Source organism: Rhinopithecus roxellana, chromosome 4, assembly GCF_007565055.1.
Source record: "Rhinopithecus roxellana isolate Shanxi Qingling chromosome 4, ASM756505v1, whole genome shotgun sequence".
NCBI lineage: Eukaryota > Metazoa > Chordata > Mammalia > Primates > Cercopithecidae > Rhinopithecus > Rhinopithecus roxellana.
The window spans coordinates 128,640,158-128,658,713 of record NC_044552.1 but is presented as its reverse complement, the minus strand read 5'-3'; the positions used below and the strand labels follow the sequence as shown (position 1 = coordinate 128,658,713).

The following is an 18,556-nucleotide window of genomic DNA, read 5'->3' as shown; positions in this document are numbered from 1 at the left end:
CTGAAGCTGCATATACAAAGCTATGTTTATTGGTCAAAGGCTGGGTATCTTTCCTCAGTAGATTTTCTTTTTTTACAAAGAAGTAATTCTGTGCACTCTTGCCAAAGTATTTTCATCTTCAATACTTTTAAATTATCATAAAATTGAGGATATATGAGTTTATATACTTTAATACAGAAGAGCAGGTCAATCTTTTTCAAAACTCTAAAAACTAACAAAAGAATTGGAGCAATCTGGGAAGCATTTATTGAAGAAAAGTGGCTGAATCTTGGTAAGAACAGCAAAGTTTGTGGCACTTTAACTTGTATTCTCATTCTCTCCTCCCCCACACTCAGGTCCACAGTAACCTTGAAAACTAACAACCTGTAATCATGAAAAAATCATCATCCTGACAGTCACAGGGGAAAAGAGTAAGAGGTTGAAGCATCTTCAAAGCTCAATCCCAGAGAATTGTTATTATTTGACATATCTGGTGGCTCTCTGGAAGATCATACTTGCATTGTTGTCTCTTTGATCTCATTTTGAACTCATTATTGGGGAAAGGCTTTTCCTCAGAGCAGTTGCCAAAAATAATAAAAGAAAATTGTTTAACTTTTGTGGCTAACTGCACTGGTGGGGAAAAAAATAATAGGCTAACCCAAAAGCTTAAAAAGAATATCTGGGAAATGAGATGTCCGTAAGGATATTGAAAATTTCCAACATACTCCGAAGAATCCAGAAGTCACATGAGTAATTTTAAACACATGCCCAGGACTGTTTGCATACTCAAGAAAGACCCACACAAGCCCTTACCTCTCAATTCTGGCTGACTGCAGCTCTTCCTGAGCCCAAATTCAAGGCTAAGCTAGAATTTTCAATTGCCTGACTGAATGTTGACAGAATCGTCCTAAATGAACAACAGAGTCCTTCAACACATACTCAAAACATTGTTTCAATTGTGTAAGTTAATCTCTGTTCAGACATCAGTTGTCCACTAAGCTAACTAAGCAGGGACTTCTGTGGCCACACGTGATGGAGAATGCAGACTTTACAGATTTAGTTAAGAAATTCACTAAACAAACAACTACTAATAGCAGCAAGTCCTGGGAAAAGGAAACAATTTGATTATACAATTGCCACATTATATCATTTAAAATACCCAGTTTCAAACAAAAATTATGAAAAGGCAAAGGAACAAGAAAGTATGACCTGTACACAGTGGGGGAGGGCAAGCAATCAATAGAAGCTGTCCCTGCAGAACGAGATTCACCAAGAAAAGGAGAAGATTTAAATAAGCTCAATTAGAAAGGAAATTGGAGATATTACAACTGATACCACACAAATACAAAAGATCATTCAAAGCTACTATGAACACCTTTACATGCATGAGCTAGAAAAATCCAAAGGAATTGGGTAAATACCTGGAAACATACAATCTTCTTAGATTAAATCACAAAGAAATAGAAACCCTGAGCAGACCAATAACAAGCAGTGAGATTGAACCTGTAATTTAAAAATTACCAACCCAAAAAAGTCCAGGGCCAGATAGATTCACAGCTGAATTCTACCAGATGTTCCAAGAAGAATTACAACCGATCCTACTGAAACTACTCCAAAAAATAGAGAAAGATGGAATCCTCCCTAAGCATTCTATGAAGGCAGTATCACCCCAACACCAAAACCAGGAAAGGCCATAACAAAAAAAGAAAGCTACAGATAAAAATCCCTGAATATAGATGCAGAAATTCTCAACTAAATATTAGCTAACCAAATCCAATAGCATATCAAAAAGATAATACATCATTATCATGTGGGTTTCATCCCAGGGATACAGAGATAGTTTAACATACAAAAGTAAACAAATGTGACACATCACATAGACAGAATTAAAAACATAAATCACATAATCGTCTCAATAGATGTGGAAAAAGCATTTGATAAAATTCAGCATCCCTTTATGATAAAAACCCTCAATAAAATAGGCATAGAAGGGACTTAACTTAAAATAATAAAAGCCATATATGACAAACTCACAGCCAACATCACACTGAATGGGGAAAAGTTGAAAGCACTCCCACTGAGAACTGGAACAAGACAAGGTTGCCAACTTTCACCACTTCTCTTTAACATAGTTTTGGAAGTCCTAGCCAGAACAATTAGACAAGAGAAAGAAATAAAGGGCATCCAAATTAGAAAAGAGGAAGGCAAACTGTTGCTATTTGCCAATGATATGATTGCACATCCAGAAAAACCTAAAGACTCATCCAAAAAGCTCCTAGATCTGATAAACAAATTTAGCAAGATCTCAGGTTACAAAATCAATGTATACAAGTCAGTAGCACTGCTTTATACCATCAATGACCAAGCTGAGAATCAAACCAAGGACTCAATCCCTTTACAATGGCTGCAAAAGCCAAAACAAAAACAAAAAACCAACCTTACATTTTAACCAAGGAGGTAAAAGAACTGTACAAGGAAAGCTAAAACACACTGTTAAAAGAAATCATAGATAACACAAACAAATGGAAACACAGCCCATGTTCACAGATGGGAAGAGTCAATATTGTGAAAATGACCAAACTGCCCAAAGGAATCTACAAATTCAACGCAATTCCCAACAAAATACTAGTATCGTTCTTCACAGAACTAGAAAAAGCAATCCTAAAATTAATATGGAACCAAAAAAGAGCCCACATAGCCAAAGCAATACTAACCAAAAATAACAAATATGGAGGCATCACATTACTCAATTTCAAATTATACTACAAGGCTATTGTCACCAAAACAACATGGTACTTGTATGAAAATATGTACATAGACCAATGGAACAGAATACAGAATCCAAAAATAAAGCCACTCACAGTCAGGTGATCATCAACAAAGCACACAAAAACATGAATTCGGGAAAGGACACCCTATTCAATAAATGGTGCTAGAAAAACTGGCAATCCACATGTATGAGAATGAAACTGGATCCCCATTTCTCACATTATACAAAAATCAACTCAAGATGGATCAAAGATTTAAATCTAAGACCTGGAACCATAAAAATTCTAGAAGATAACATCAGAAAAATTCTTCTGGATATGAGCTTAGGCAAAGAATTCATGACTAAGACACCAAAAGCAAATGCCACAAAAATAAATAAATGGGACCAAATTAAACTGAAGAACTTCCACACAGCAAAAGAAATAAGCAGCAGAGTAAACAGACAACCCACAGAGTGGGAGAAAATATTTGCAAACTATGCATCCAACCAAGGACTAGTATCTAGAATCTACAAGGAACTCAAACAAATAAGCAAGAAGTAAACTAATAACCCCACCAAAAAGTAGGCAAATGACATGAATAGACATTTCTCAAAAGATGATACACATATGAACAACAAACATATGAAAAATGCCCAACATAACTAATAATCAGGGAAATGCAAATTAAAACCACAATGAAATACCACCTTACTCCTGAAAGAAAAGCCATAATTAAAAAGTCAAAAAAAAATAGATGATAGATTTTAGCATAAATCTGGTGAAAAGGGAACACTTTTACACTGCTGGTGAGAATGTAAATTAGTACAACCACTGTGGATAACAGTATGGAGATTCCTTAAAGAACTAAAAGTAGAACAATCCGGCAACTCCATTACTGTGTATCTACTCAAAGGAAGAAAGTCATTGTATGAAAAAGACACATGCATGCACATGCTTATAACAGCACAATTCACAATTGCAAAGATATGGAACTGACCTAACTGTCCATCAACCAACAAGTGGATTTAAAAATGTAGTATATACCCACCATGGAATACTACTTGTCCTCAAAAAGAAATGCAATAATGTCTTTTGCAGCAACTTGGATGGAGTTGGATGCAATTATTCCAACTGCAATAACTCAGGAATGAAAAACCAAATATCATATGTTCTCACTTATAAGTAGGAGCTAAGCTACATAGAGGACACAAAGGCGTAAGAGTGATAAATGGACTTTGGGGACTTAGCAGGGAAGGTTGGGAGGAGGTGAGGGATTAAAAGACTACATAGTGGGTACAGTGTTCACTGCTTTGTTGATGGGTGCACTAAAATCTCAGAAATCACCACTAAAGAATTTCTCCATGTTATCAAAAACTACTTGTACCCCTAAATCTATGGAAATAATAACAATAATAATAATAATAATAACATAAACTGTCTCTAAGGAAGCCCAGATATCAGATTTACTAGAGAAGAAAAGCTTAAATTAGCTATTTTAAATATATGCAAAGAACTAAAGAAAATCACGTCTACGTAACTAGAACAAAAGTATGAGAATTGTGTCTTACCAAATAGTTAATTTAAATCAAATGTGAAGAAAATTCAATTGAGATTATACCTTCAGAGGCAGAGGAAAAATGTATAAAGAAAAGAACAGAGTCTCAAAGACCTATGGATCACCATTAAGCATAAGAATATATGAATAATAGGATTCCTAAAAGGAGAGAGGAGAGAGAGAGAGAGAGAGAGAGAGAGAGAGGTATAGAAAGAATACATAAAAAAAACTAATGACAAAAACTTTCAAAATTTGATGAAAAACAATCTACACATTCAAGAAACTTAACATACTTTGAGTAGATTAAACCCAGAGATTCATGCCTAGACCACATGATGATCAAATGGTTGAATCAAAGACAGCCTTGGAATCAACCCAAATGCCCACCAATGATAGACTGAATAAAGAAAATGTGGTACATACATAGCATGGAATACTATGCAGTCATAAAAAATAACAAGATCACTTTGCAGGGTCATAGATAGAGCTGGAAGCCATTATCCTTAACAAACTAACACAGGAAAAGAAAACCAAACATCAGATGTTCTCGCTTATAAGTGGGAACTGAGCAATGAGACCACATGGACACAGAGAGGGCAGCAACACACACTGCGGCCTTTTGGGGGTATTGGGAGTATTGGGGGAGGAAAAACATCAGGATAAATAGCTAATGGATGTTGGGCTTAATACCTAAGTGATGGGTTGATAGATGCAGCAAACTGCTGTGGAACACGTTTACCTATGTAACAAACCTACATGTCCTGCACATTTATACCAGAACTTAAAAAAAAAATTAAATTTTAAAAAAAGGAAAACAAAAATCAAATGCAAATGAAAAACTTTGAATATAGCAAAATAGAAACCATTCATCATGTACAAGATATCCTCAATAAGATTAAAAGCTAATTTTTACTCAGAAACTATGGAGGCCAAAAGCAGTACGATGAGATATTTAGAATGCTGAAAGAAAAAGCCTATCAACCAAGAATTCTCTATTCAAGAAAACTGTCCTCTAAAACTTAAGGAGAAATTAAAAATTTCTAGATAAACAAAAACTGAGAAAGTGTGACATTGTCAAACCTTCCCTACAAGAAACAGTAAAGCAAATCATTCAGGCTGAAATAAAAGGACACGAGAGAGAACTCTCTTCCATATGAAGAAATGAAGAGTATTAATAAAGATAACTACAGAGGTAAATATAAAAGACAGTTTAAATACATAGCCTTGTTTGAAAATCTTTTGTCCTACCTGATTTAAAATTGCATAAGCAACAATTACAAATCTATGTTTATGGGCACACCACATCTGTCAACAGAACAAAAACTTAGAGAACAGCAAAGAGAAATACATGAAACCACTATTGTAACTGGAGACTTTATCATCCCGTTACAGACATGAAAAGATCCAGCAGGCAGAAAAACTAAGGGTACAGTTGAACTCAACAGAAACACCAATGAACTGGATATAATGGACATCTATAGATGACTTCATCCAACCAACCACACCAGATTACACTTTCTTCTCAGGCTCACCTTGATATTCACCAAGATAGACCACATTCTAAGCCATAAAACACACTTATAGTTGGAAATTTTAAACAACATACTTCTCAATAAACCATTGATTAAAGACAAAATCTCAAGAGAAATATTTAAAATGTTTTAAACTCACTGAGAATAAAAATATAACATCAAAATGTGTGGAATACAGAGAAGGCTGTGCTTAGAGGGAAATCTATAGCATCAAATGTATATATTAGAAAAGAAAAAAATATGTAAAAATCAATAATCTAAACTTCCACCTTAAGAAACTTGAAAAACAAGAGCAAATTACATCCTAAGTAAGCAGAAAAAATAAAAATAAAAATTAGAGCAGTAATAATGCAACTGAAAGCAGCAAACCAACAAAGAAAATCAACAAAACTTCAAGCTGTTTATTTGAAAAGATCAATAAAATAGATGTGCCTCTTGCCAGGCTAACTAAGCTAAAAGGCGTGTAGACACAGATTTTTAAATCAAAAATGAAAGGGGCCATCATTACAAATCCAATGGACATTAAAAGGATAATAAAGGAATACCAGGGGCAACTCTATGCCAGCAAGTTTGATAACCTGTATGAAATAAGCCAACTCCTTAAAAGACACAATCTGCTAAAACTCACACAAGAAGAAATACACAATTTGAATAGGACTATTCCTATTAAATAAATTGAATTAATAATTAATAACCTCCCACAACAAAACGCACCAGGCCCATATGGATTCACTGGTAAATTCTAACAAATATTTAGGCAAGAAATTACACACAATTTTACAATGTCTTCTGTAAAATATTAACAGAGGGAGTAGTTCCTAACTCATTCTACGAGGCCAGCATTATCCTAATATCAAAACCAGGCAAATGTGTTATAAGAAAACATCTCTCATTAACATAAGTGGAAAAACTCTCAACCAAGTTCTATGTAGAAAATCTGAAAGAATCATAAAAAATCTCCTAGAAGTAATAAGTAATTATAGCAAAGTTACACTTGGAATAAATGATAAAGTAAAGCAAGTTTACAAGATATAAGATTGATACAAAAGTCGTTTTCCTATATGTCAGCAATAAAGAAGAAAATTTGAAATTTAAAATGCAACACTGCCGGGCATGATGGCTCACGCCTGTAATCCCAGCACTTTGAGAGGCCAAGGTGGGTGGATCACGAGGTCAGAAGTTCGAGATCAGCCTGGCCAACATGGTGAAACCTCATCTCTACTAAACATACAAAAATTAGTTGGTTGTGGTGGCAGGCACCGGTAGTCTCAGCTACTCGGGAGGCTGAGGCAGGAGAATTACTTGAACCTGGGAGGTGGAGGTTGCAGTAAACCGAAATTATAGCACTGCATTCCAGCCTGGGCAACAGAGCGAGGCTCTGTCTCAAAAAAAAAAAAAAAAAAAAAAAAAAAAAAAAAATACCATTTACATTATCACTCCCCCTAATAAAATACTTAGATATAAATCTAACAAAATATGTACAAGTTCAACATAAGGAAAACTATAACATTCTGATGAGAAACATCGAAAACTGAAATAATGAAGAGGTATTTTATATTCATCCATAGAAAGACTCAACATTGTCAAGATGTTAGTTATTCCAAACTATATCTACAGATTAAATACAATCCCAATAAAAATCCCAGCAAATTATTTTGTGAATATTAACTAATTCTCTAATTTATATGGAGATGCAAAAGCCACAGAATTTTGAAGGAGAAAAACACCATTTTGAAGGAGAAAAACGAGTTTAAAGGACTGGCACTACCTGATGTCAACACTTACTACTAAGCAACAGTGATCAAGGCAGTGTGGTATTGGTGAAAGAATAAACAAATAGATCAACACAACAGAATGGAGAGCCCAGGAATAGTCTCATGCATATATGGTTAACTGATTTATGACAAAGGAAAAGGAAATACAATGGAAGTAAAGATACTCTTTTGAACAGATGATGCTAGAACAAGTGGATGCCCATATGCAAAGAAATGAATACAGGCACATACCTTATACCCTTAATAAAAATTAACTCAAAATGAATCACAGTCCTAAATGTAAAATGCAGAATTCTTAGACAATAACATAGGAGAAAACCTAGATGACCTTGGATTTAGTGGTGACTTTTAGATACAACACCAAAGGCACAATTCATGAAAGAAAGAATTGATAACCTAGACTTCATTAAAACTAAAAACTTCTCTGCTAATGAACTCTCAAAAGCATGAGAAGACAAGCCACAGAATCGGAGAAAATATTTGCAAGAGGCAAATCTGATAAAGACTCTTACCCAAAATATGAAAAGAATTATTGAAACATAACAAGAAAAACAAGAACCCAATTTTTTTAAAAAAAATGAGCAAAAGGAACTTAAAGTATAATTTTAAAAAATGTTTACGATATTGGAAAAATAAATAGGTGCAGAAAATGCTAAATTCACCAAAAAAAAAAAAAAAAAAATGAGCAAAAGATTTGAACACCAAAGATGTACTGATAGCAAACAAGCATATGAAAAGCACATCCTGAATACATGCCATCAGGGCATTGCAAATTAAAACAATGATATACCATAGTGTCTCCTTATAAAATGTCCAAAATCCAAAATATTGACAAAGCCAAATACTGGTGAGGATGTGGAACAAAAGAAACTCTCATTTATTGTTTTTGGGAATGAGAAATAGTACAGCTTCTTTGGAACATAGTTCGGCAGTTTCTTTAAACTAAACATACTCTTACTATACAGTCCAGCAATCACACTCCTTGGTATTTACCCAAAGGAGTTCAAAACATAACCTACCTTAAATGTGCTCAGAACACTTACATTAGCCTGCAGTTAGTAAAAGCAAAATTCAAAATTTGATGTATGCTTTCTATGGAATGCATATTGCTTTTGCATCATTGTAAAGCTGAAAAAATATAATCATGTCATCATAAGTCAGGGACTGTCTGTAGTTTGAAAGTAAAAGAATAAAAGATGAGAGACCTTGTAAATATTAACTGAAAGAAAACTGGAATGACTATACTAATACCAGACAAAATAGACTTTAAAACAAAAATTGCTACTAGAGTCAAAAGATATTATATAACGATAAAAGGATCACTCTATCAAGAAGAGATAACAATTACAAATACATATACCCCTACCATCAGAGCCCCCAAATACATGAAGCAAAAGCTGACAGAATTGAAGGGAAAATCAACAATTCAACAATAGTAGCTGGAAACATCAACACTTCACTTTCAATAATGACTAAAAGTACATAGAAGATACACAAAGAAATAGAAGACTTGAACAATACACATAAACCAACAGACATCTGTAGAATACTTACCCAACAAAAACAGAATATATTTTCTTTTTTTTTTTTTTTTTTTTTTTTTTTTTTTTTTTTTTTTTTTTTTTTTTTTTTTTTTTTTTTTTTATTATACTTTAAGTTCTAGGGTACATGTGCATAACGTGCAGGTTTGTTACATATGTATACTTATGCCATGTTGGTGTGCTGCACCCATCAACTCGTCAGCACCCATCAATTCATCATTTATATCATGTATAACTCCCCAATGCAATCCCTCCCTCCTCCCCCCTCCCCATGATAGACCCCAGTGTGTGATGTTCCCCTTCCCGAGTCCAAGTGATCTCATTGTTCAGTTCCCACCTATGAGTGAGAACATGCGGTGTTTGGTTTTCTCTTCTTGTGATAGTTTGCTAAGAATGATGGTTTCCAGCTGCATCCATGTCCCTACAAAGGACGCAAACTCATCCTTTTTTATGGCTGCATAGTATTCCATGGTGTATATGTGCCACATTTTCTTAATCCAGTCTGTCACAGATGGACATTTGGGTTGATTCCAAGTCTTTGCTATTGTGAATAGTGCCGCAATAAACATACGTGTGCATGTGTCTTTGTAGTAGACTAATTTATAATCCTTTGGGTATATACCCAGTAGTGGGATGGCTGGGTCATATGGTACATCTAGTTCTAGATCCTTGAGGAATTGCCATACTGTTTTCCATAATGGTTGAACTAGTTTACAATCCCACCAACAGTGTAAAAGTGTTCCTATTTCTCCACATCCTCTCCAACACCTGTTGTTTCCTGACTTCTTAATGATTGCCATTCTAACTGGTGTGAGATGGTATCTCATTGTGGTTTTGATTTGCATTTCTCTGATGGCCAGTGATGATGAGCATTTTTTCATGTGTCTGTTGGCTGTATGAATATCTTCTTTTGAGAAATGTCTGTTCATATCCTTTCCCCACTTTTTGATGGGGTTGTTTGTTTTTTTCTCGTATATTTGTTTGAGTTCTTTGTAGATTCTGGATATTAGCCCTTTGTCAGATGAGTAGGTTGCAAAAATTTTCTCCCATTCTGTAGGTTGCCTGTTCACTCTGATGGTAGTTTCTTTTGCTGTGCAAAAGCTCTTTAGTTTAATTAGATCCCATTTGTCAATTTTGGCTTTTGCTGCCGTTGCTTTTGGTGTTTTAGACATGAAGTCCTTGCCCATGCCTATGTCCTGAATGGTACTACCTAGATTTTCTTCTAGGGTTTTGATGGTATTAGGTCTAACATTTAAGTCTCTAATCCATCTTGAATTAATTTTCGTATAAGGGGTAAGGAAAGGATCCAGTTTCAGCTTTCTACTTATGGCTAGCCAATTTTCCCAGCACCATTTATTAAATAGGGAATCCTTTCCCCATTTCTTGTTTCTCTCAGGTTTGTCAAAGATCAGATGGCTGTAGATGTGCGGTATTATTTCTGAGGACTCTGTTCTGTTCCATTGGTCTATATCTCTGTTTTGGTACCAGTACCATGCTGTTTTGGTTACTGTAGCCTTGTAGTATAGTTTGAAGTCAGGTAGCGTGACGCCTCCAGCTTTGTCCTTTTGACTTAGGATTGTCTTGGCAATGCGGGCTCTTTTTTGGTTCCATATGAACTTTAAAGCAGTTTTTTCCAATTCTGTGAAGAAAGTCATTGGTAGCTTGATGGGGATGGCATTGAATCTATAAATAACCTTGGGGAGTATGGCCATTTTCACGATATTGATTCTTCCTATCCATGAGCATGGTATGTTCTTCCATTTGTTTGTGTCCTCTTTTATTTCACTGAGCAGTGGTTTGTAGTTCTCCTTGAAGAGGTCCTTTACATCCCTTGTAAGCTGGATTCCTAGGTATTTTATTCTCTTTGAAGCAATTGTGAATGGAAGTTCATTCCTGATTTGGCTCTCTGCTTGTCTGTTGCTGGTGTATAAGAATGCTTGTGATTTTTGCACATTAATTTTGTATCCTGAGACTTTGCTGAAGTTGCTTATCAGCTTAAGGAGATTTTGGGCTGAGACGATGGGGTTTTCTAAATATACAATCATGTCATCTGCAAACAGGGACAATTTGACTTCTTCTTTTCCTAACTGGATACCCTTGATTTCTTTCTCTTGCCTGATTGCCCTAGCCAGAACTTCCAACACTATGTTGAATAGGAGTGGTGAGAGAGGGCATCCCTGTCTTGTGCCAGTTTTCAAAGGGAATTTTTCCAGTTTTTGCCCATTCAGTATGATATTAGCTGTGGGTTTGTCATAAATAGCTCTTATTATTTTGAGGTACGTTCCATCAATACCGAATTTATTGAGCGTTTTTAGCATGAAGGGCTGTTGAATTTTGTCAAAAGCCTTTTCTGCATCTATTGAGACAATCATGTGGTTCTTGTCTTTGGTTCTGTTTATATGCTGGATTACGTTTATTGATTTGCGAATGTTGAACCAGCCTTGCATCCCAGGGATGAAGCCCACTTGATCATGGTGGATAAGCTTTTTGATGTGCTGCTGAATCCGGTTTGCCAGTATTTTATTGAGGATTTTTGCATCAATGTTCATCAGGGATATTGGTCTAAAATTCTCTTTTTTTGTTGTGTCTCTGCCAGGCTTTGGTATCAGGATGATGTTGGCCTCATAAAATGAGTTAGGGAGGATTCCCTCTTTTTCTATTGATTGGAATAGTTTCAGAAGGAATGGTACCAGCTCCTCCTTGTACCTCTGGTAGAATTCAGCTGTGAATCCATCTGGTCCTGGACTTTTTTTGGTGGGTAGGCTATTAATTGTTGCCTCAATTTCAGAGCCTGCTATTGGTCTATTCAGGGATTCAACTTCTTCCTGGTTTAGCCTTGGGAGAGTGTAAGTGTCCAGGAAATTATCCATTTCTTCTAGATTTTCTAGTTGATTTGCGTAGAGGCGTTTATAGTATTCTCTGATGGTAGTTTGTATTTCTGTGGGGTCAGTGGTGATATCCCCTTTATCATTTTTTATTGCATCTATTTGATTCCTCTCTCTTTTTTTCTTTATTAGCCTTGCTAGCGGTCTGTCAATTTTGTTGATCTTTTCAAAAAACCAACTCCTGGATTCATTGATTTTTTGGAGGGTTTTTTGTGTCTCTATCTCCTTCAGTTCTGCTCTGATCTTAGTTATTTCTTGCCTTCTGCTAGCTTTTGAATGTGATTGCTCTTGCCTCTCTAGTTCTTTTAATTGTGATGTTAGAGTGTCAATTTTAGATCTTTCCTGCTTTCTCTTGTGGGCATTTAGTGCTATAAATTTCCCTCTACACACTGCTTTAAATGTGTCCCAGAGATTCTGGTATGTTGTATCTTTGTTCTCATTGGTTTCAAAGAACATCTTTATTTCCGCTTTCATTTCGTTATGTACCCAGTAGTCATTCAGGAGCAGGTTGTTCAGTTTCCATGTAGTTGAGCGGTTTTGATTGAGTTTCTTAGTCCTGAGTTCTAGTTTGATTGCACTGTGGTCTGAGAGACAGTTTGTTATAATTTCTGTTCTTTTACATTTGCTGAGGAGTACTTTACTTCCAATTATGTGGTCAATTTTGGAATAAGTGCGATGTGGTGCTGAGAAGAATGTATATTCTGTTGATTTGGGGTGGAGAGTTCTATAGATGTCTATTAGGTCCGCTTGGTGCAGAGATGAGTTCAATTCCTGGATATCCTTGTTAACTTTCTGTCTCGTTGATCTGTCTAATGTTGACAGCGGAGTGTTGAAGTCTCCCATTATTATTGTATGGGAATCTAAGTCTCTTTGTAAGTCTCTAAGGACTTGCTTTATGAATCTGGGTGCTCCTGTATTGGGTGCATATATATTTAGGAGAGTTAGCTCTTCCTGTTGAATTGATCCCTTTACCATTATGTAATGGCCTTCTTTGTCTCTTTTGATCTTTGATGGTTTAAAGTCTGTTTTATCAGAGACTAGGATTGCAACCCCTGCTTTTTTTTGTTCTCCATTTGCTTGGTAGATCTTCCTCCATCCCTTTATTTTGAGCCTATGTATGTCTCTGCATGTGAGATGGGTCTCCTGAATACAGCAGACTGATGGGTCTTGACTCTTTATCCAGTTTGCCAGTCTGTGTCTTTTAATTGGAGCATTTAGTCCATTAACATTTAAGGTTAATATTGTTATGTGTGAACTTGATCCTGCCATTATGATATTAACTGGTTATTTTGCTCGTTAGTTGATGCAGTTTCTTCCTAGCCTCGATGGTCTTTACATTTTGCCAAGTTTTTGCGATGGCTGGTACCGGTTGTTCCTTTCCATGTTTAGGGCTTCCTTCAGGGTCTCTTGTAAGGCAGGCCTGGTGGTGACAAAATCTCTAAGCATTTGCTTATCTGTAAAGGATTTTATTTCTCCTTCACTTATGAAACTTAGTTTGGCTGGATATGAAATTCTGGGTTGAAAATTCTTTTCTTTAAGAACGTTGAATATTGGCCCCCACTCTCTTCTGGCTTGTAGAGTTTCTGCCGAGAGATCTGCTGTTAGTCTGATGGGCTTCCCTTTGTGGGTGACCCGACCTTTCTCTCTGGCTGCCCTTAAGATTTTTTCCTTCATTTCAACTTTGGTGAATCTGGCAATTATGTGTCTTGGAGTTGCTCTTCTGGAGGAGTATCTTTGTGGCGTTCTCTGTATTTCCTGAATTTGAATGTTGGCCTGCCCTACTAGGTTGGGGAAGTTCTCCTGGATGATATCCTGAAGAGTGTTTTCCAACTTGGTTCCATTTTCCCCCTCACTTTCAGGCACCCCAATCAGACGTAGATTTGGTCTTTTTACGTAATCCCATACTTCTTGCAGGCTTTGCTCATTTCTTTTTCTTCTTTTTTCTTTTGGTTTCTCTTCTCGCTTCATTTCATTCATTTGATCTTCAATCGCTGATACTCTTTCTTCCAGTTGATCGAGTCGGTTACTGAAGCTTGTGCATTTGTCACGTATTTCTCGTGTCATGGTTTTCATCTCTGTCATTTCGTTTATGATCTTCTCTGCATTAATGAGTCTAGCTGTCAATTCTTCCACTCTTTTTTCAAGATTTTTAGTTTCTTTGCGCTGGGTACGTAATTCCTCCTTTAGCTCTGATAAGTTTGATGGACTGAAGCCTTCTTCTCTCCTCTCGTCCAAGTCATTCTCTGACCAGCTTTGATCCGTTGCTGGTGATGGGCTGCGCTCCTCAGTTGAAAATGCAGAAATCACCGGTCTTCTGTGTCGCTCGCGCTGGTGGGAGTTGGAGACTGGAGTTGTTCCTATTCGGCCATCTTGCTCGCCCCTTCGAATATATTTTCTTCTCAAGTGAATACAGAACATTCTCTAGATCATATATTAGTCTAAAACAACAAGTCTCACTAAATTTAAAAGGACTGAGTCATACAAAATATGTCATCTGACCATAATAGAATAAAATTAGAAATCAATAGCAAAAGGAAATTTGGGAAATTCACAAATAAGGAAGAATGTTTTAAAATACTATTTGACTTTTTAAGTTGAAAATCTAATTGAGAACTTAAATAGTTTTAAATATAGCATAAATAAAGAGATGCGGCTATTAAAATTTTTGAATAATATTAGTGTCCTTGATTTCTATCTTTCTCGCTAGTGCTGATGTAGAAGAATTATCCCTGTATCTGGGATCCCTTTTGTCATTATCTAGGAGTTCTCTTTGAAAAAAGAAACTATACCCTGACCAGTGCCAATCATTTTACCCTTCCATTTTCACCCTGTTCTTTTCAATAAAACTGTTTTATAAACATCATTTTCAATTTGTTACTTAATAGATGCAAGATTATCATGCCAATTGGAAGTTCAAAAGAATATTCTAAATGGCAACTCCCCAAGTTAAACTGTTGGCCAAAAACTAAGTGTTTGCACCATTCTAATAAGAAAAACTCTTTCTACCAAAAGATTCTAGTCATTTTAACTTACTAACTATTTGTTATGTTCATCTTTTTCTAAATACCTTAGGAATTATTGCAATAAATAAGACTCAGAGTCTGCCCTCAGCAACCTTGTGATCTATTAGACAAATGGTGGTAGTCAGACAAGTACACAAATAACCTCAATTACATGCAAAATGTGACAAATGCAATGATTACGGCACGAAAGACTATAGTGATTTAAAAAGGGAATTGTTACATCTAATTAGAGTACTTAAGAGAGGCATCTTATAAAGTAATGGTTCTCAACACTGGCTGCTCATTAGTATCACACTGGGAGCTTTAAGAAACCTTGATGACCAGACTTTGCCACAGAGCAAACAAATCAGAATATCTCATGTAAGTGGCTTGAACATCAGAATTTTTTAAAGCTCCCTAGGTGATTCTAATGTGCAGCCAAATTTGAGAATCATTGTTATAAAAGACAAGTAAGAAAGACACAGAATTGAACAATGTGTAAAGTTTCACTTGAAAGGGGACTGGATACTAGAGCACTTGAAAAAAATCCTCACTTCAATATAACTAATACATTTTCATTCTTCCAACCTCAGCTCAATTAAAACATTCCCTAAAAAGCTTTTCCTGACTCCTCCAATGATAGTCATAATATCTTAATAATCGTAATAAAAGCTGACACTTTTTAATGCACTTTGCAGTATGCCACGTACCATTCTAAGCACTAAATGCATTTCAATACGTAGCCCTCCCAATAATGCTTGGAGATAGATAGTATTATTATTCCCATTTTACATGAAAGGAGGGTAAATAAGTTGTCAAAGTTATCCAGCTAAGAAGTAGCAGAGCTGGGATTCAAGTACAATGGCTCCAGAATCCCTGTTCTGAAACACAACCAACTATAGTCTGATATTCCTTTTCAAGCCCCACAAAGAACACAGTATACTTCCATCACACCATGAAACATATTATATTGTAAAGGTTTATGAGATTTTTCTCTTCCACTAGTCATTCATTCATTCATCCAGTTAACAATTACTGAGCATACACTCTGTGCCAAAAATTGTGCTTGGTATCAGAAATACAAAATCACATGTTCACATTTCAAGTCAAGGAGTTTTAGTCTAGAGCAGAGTTCAGCAAACTACAGTTGATGAGTCAAATCCTGCTTGCCACTTGTTTTTGTAAATAAAGATTTATTGAGCCATAGCCGTGCTCATTGGTTTATGTATTATCCAGAGCTGCTTTCGTGCTACAACATAAATAGCATAGTGAAATAGTTGTGACAGAGACCCTCTGGCCACAAAGCCTAAAAGATTTACTATCTGGCTCTTTATAGAAAAAGTTTGCCAACTCCTAGTGTAAAAAATATGACAAATGAGAAAGTCATCAATGACTATCCAATGAGGTGTATGCTATGAGGCCCAAGATACTGTGGGAACATAAAAGAAAAATCTAGATTAGGTTAGAGGGTCAGCAAAAGTCTTTTAGATGGCATGATACTTGAGTTAGTTTTGGAAGGCTGAGTAGAGTCAATTAGATAAAAAAAGACCAGGGAGACTTTTCAGTAATATTACACGGGCAAGGTCAATAGTGATCCAAGGAGATAGAGTAATGACAGTAAGAATAGCAAACAGGGTGGATATGCTTAAATGATATTACTTAGTTCTACAGAATTTATGAAAATATATCTTTGATTTCTTGGTTCTCATTATTTAGCACAACTAGTGGTGTGTATAGAGTTGGAACTCACTAAATGTTTGTTAACCAAAAAGATTACTTCTTAAGTACAAGATAAACATCTTTCATTTTAAAAAAGGAGAAAATAGTTGCCTTCCATTTGTTCTTAAAATGATCAAACTATAACAATTCTGGATTTTTTTCACCCATTGTCCTAGAGTGAAAAAAAGACCATATTTTCTTGTTTTCAGTTGTGTATATATGCATCATATTAACAATATAGTTGAACAAATGATAAGTGGTTGCAATATGCTGTACCTGGAAAATTCATAGGCAGTTCAAATGGCTGTAGAGACTCACAACCTTCAATCTGCTCACAAATTTCTGCTATGATCTTCTTAATTTTGAGACCAGTAATTTTAATCACTTCTCCTGTTGAAAAACAGCATTCATTTCCAAACATTTCATAAATAGAGCCTAAAAGGAAAGAAAAGTTAAAACAGCTTTTTAAAAAGAAAACAGTGAAAAACAAAGTAGACTCAAAAGCTTCATATAAAGTGTTTTAATTCAGTTCCTGTCTTAGCTACCTGCTAAACAGGAATTTAATCAAGCTTGGCAAAATGTACAGCATAGACCAGAAAAATATTAGATTTTCACTTTATCCACTGGGCCAAGTATAAATAATCTTATTTTCTTTATTTTTGTAAATTGAATTTATGGTTTCCTTAGCGCCCTTAGCTCATCTTACCATGGTCAAACTACAAACATATCTTCCACAACTGAGATTTATGATCTGTTTTTGCTGGGTCACAAAATTAAGCTTATGTGACTCAACAATGATCTAAGTAATGACTGCAAACAAGGTTATCATACAATCAGATATGAAGAGACAGAGGGTTGCACACTAGGGCTTCATATTAAGAGGATCACATTTATTTATTAGATCTGGTTCTCTTCATTAGCATGAAAGTAAAACTTTTTGCCCATTTTTATCTGTTAGTTTTTGACAAGCTAGAAACTATTCTGAATATCTTTATGGCGATAGGAGGCAGACCAACCCAGATAAACTGAAAAGCTTCATTTTAGGATTTCAGTCTTCTTCTTGACAAACCTTTTATCATGGGTGCTACAGCTAAGTTTTCGTTCACTTCTTTTCCTTTAATATTCCCTGATGGAAGAACAGTGAGTAGTAAAATAACCAGAAGTTGAGCAACAGGCAAGAGCAGAGGCAAAAATTCTGGATAATCTACCCCCAGTGAAAAAAAAACAACCTAAAAATGACATTATTGCTTTACAATTCAACACTAAACTTAATTCTGGTATACAGAGCTGTGAGCTTTTATATATATCAATTGTTCCTGACCTCCAAGATGGTTTGTGTTGCCTTTGCCATACTAAATGTAAAGTATATGAGCACAGCATTTTAGGTTTGCTAATTTGTTTTCTGAATTTTTCTGTATTGAACCACCTCCTCATAGAATTGTTCCTGATATACAACATGCACCTAAAACGCTTTTATGGCATTAATGGTTGTCAGAAAAGTCACTAAGCCTGACATCCAATGTAGCTCTAAACAACAACTCTGAGGCCATACCAGAGTCCCAGTAGGTGACAGGGCACACTCAAATTAGAATAATTTCAGAAGGTTTATCATAGGGCCATCTTTAAAAAGAGGCACAGACGGTTCTAAGCAACCAAAGAAAACAAATGTCCTGACCTCACTCTTCTCCGAAGGCATCCCATTAACCAAATTCTGCCAGAAGCCAGAGGACAAGCGAGCTGCTAATGTCCCCACAGAAGTCAGTCTCCCAGGCAGAGGGGTATGAAAATCCAGCACACCCACATTACTGTCCATATCTT

General features: G+C 35.7%; 1 protein-coding gene across 4 annotated transcripts in view; it reads right to left on the bottom strand.

Moving 5' to 3' along the window:
• Positions 1–18,556, bottom strand: part of THEMIS (thymocyte selection associated) — a 225,432-nt gene that overhangs the window by 143,040 nt on the left and 63,836 nt on the right. For 3 of the 4 annotated variants that reach the window (XM_030929106.1, XM_010358400.2, XM_030929107.1), the window contains one exon: positions 17,015–17,173. In XM_030929106.1, the coding sequence (XP_030784966.1) occupies positions 17,015–17,173 (159 nt within the window). Of the gene's footprint in view, positions 1–17,014; positions 17,174–18,556 lie in introns of those variants that run through there. The other variant, XM_030929108.1, reaches the window with a different exon arrangement.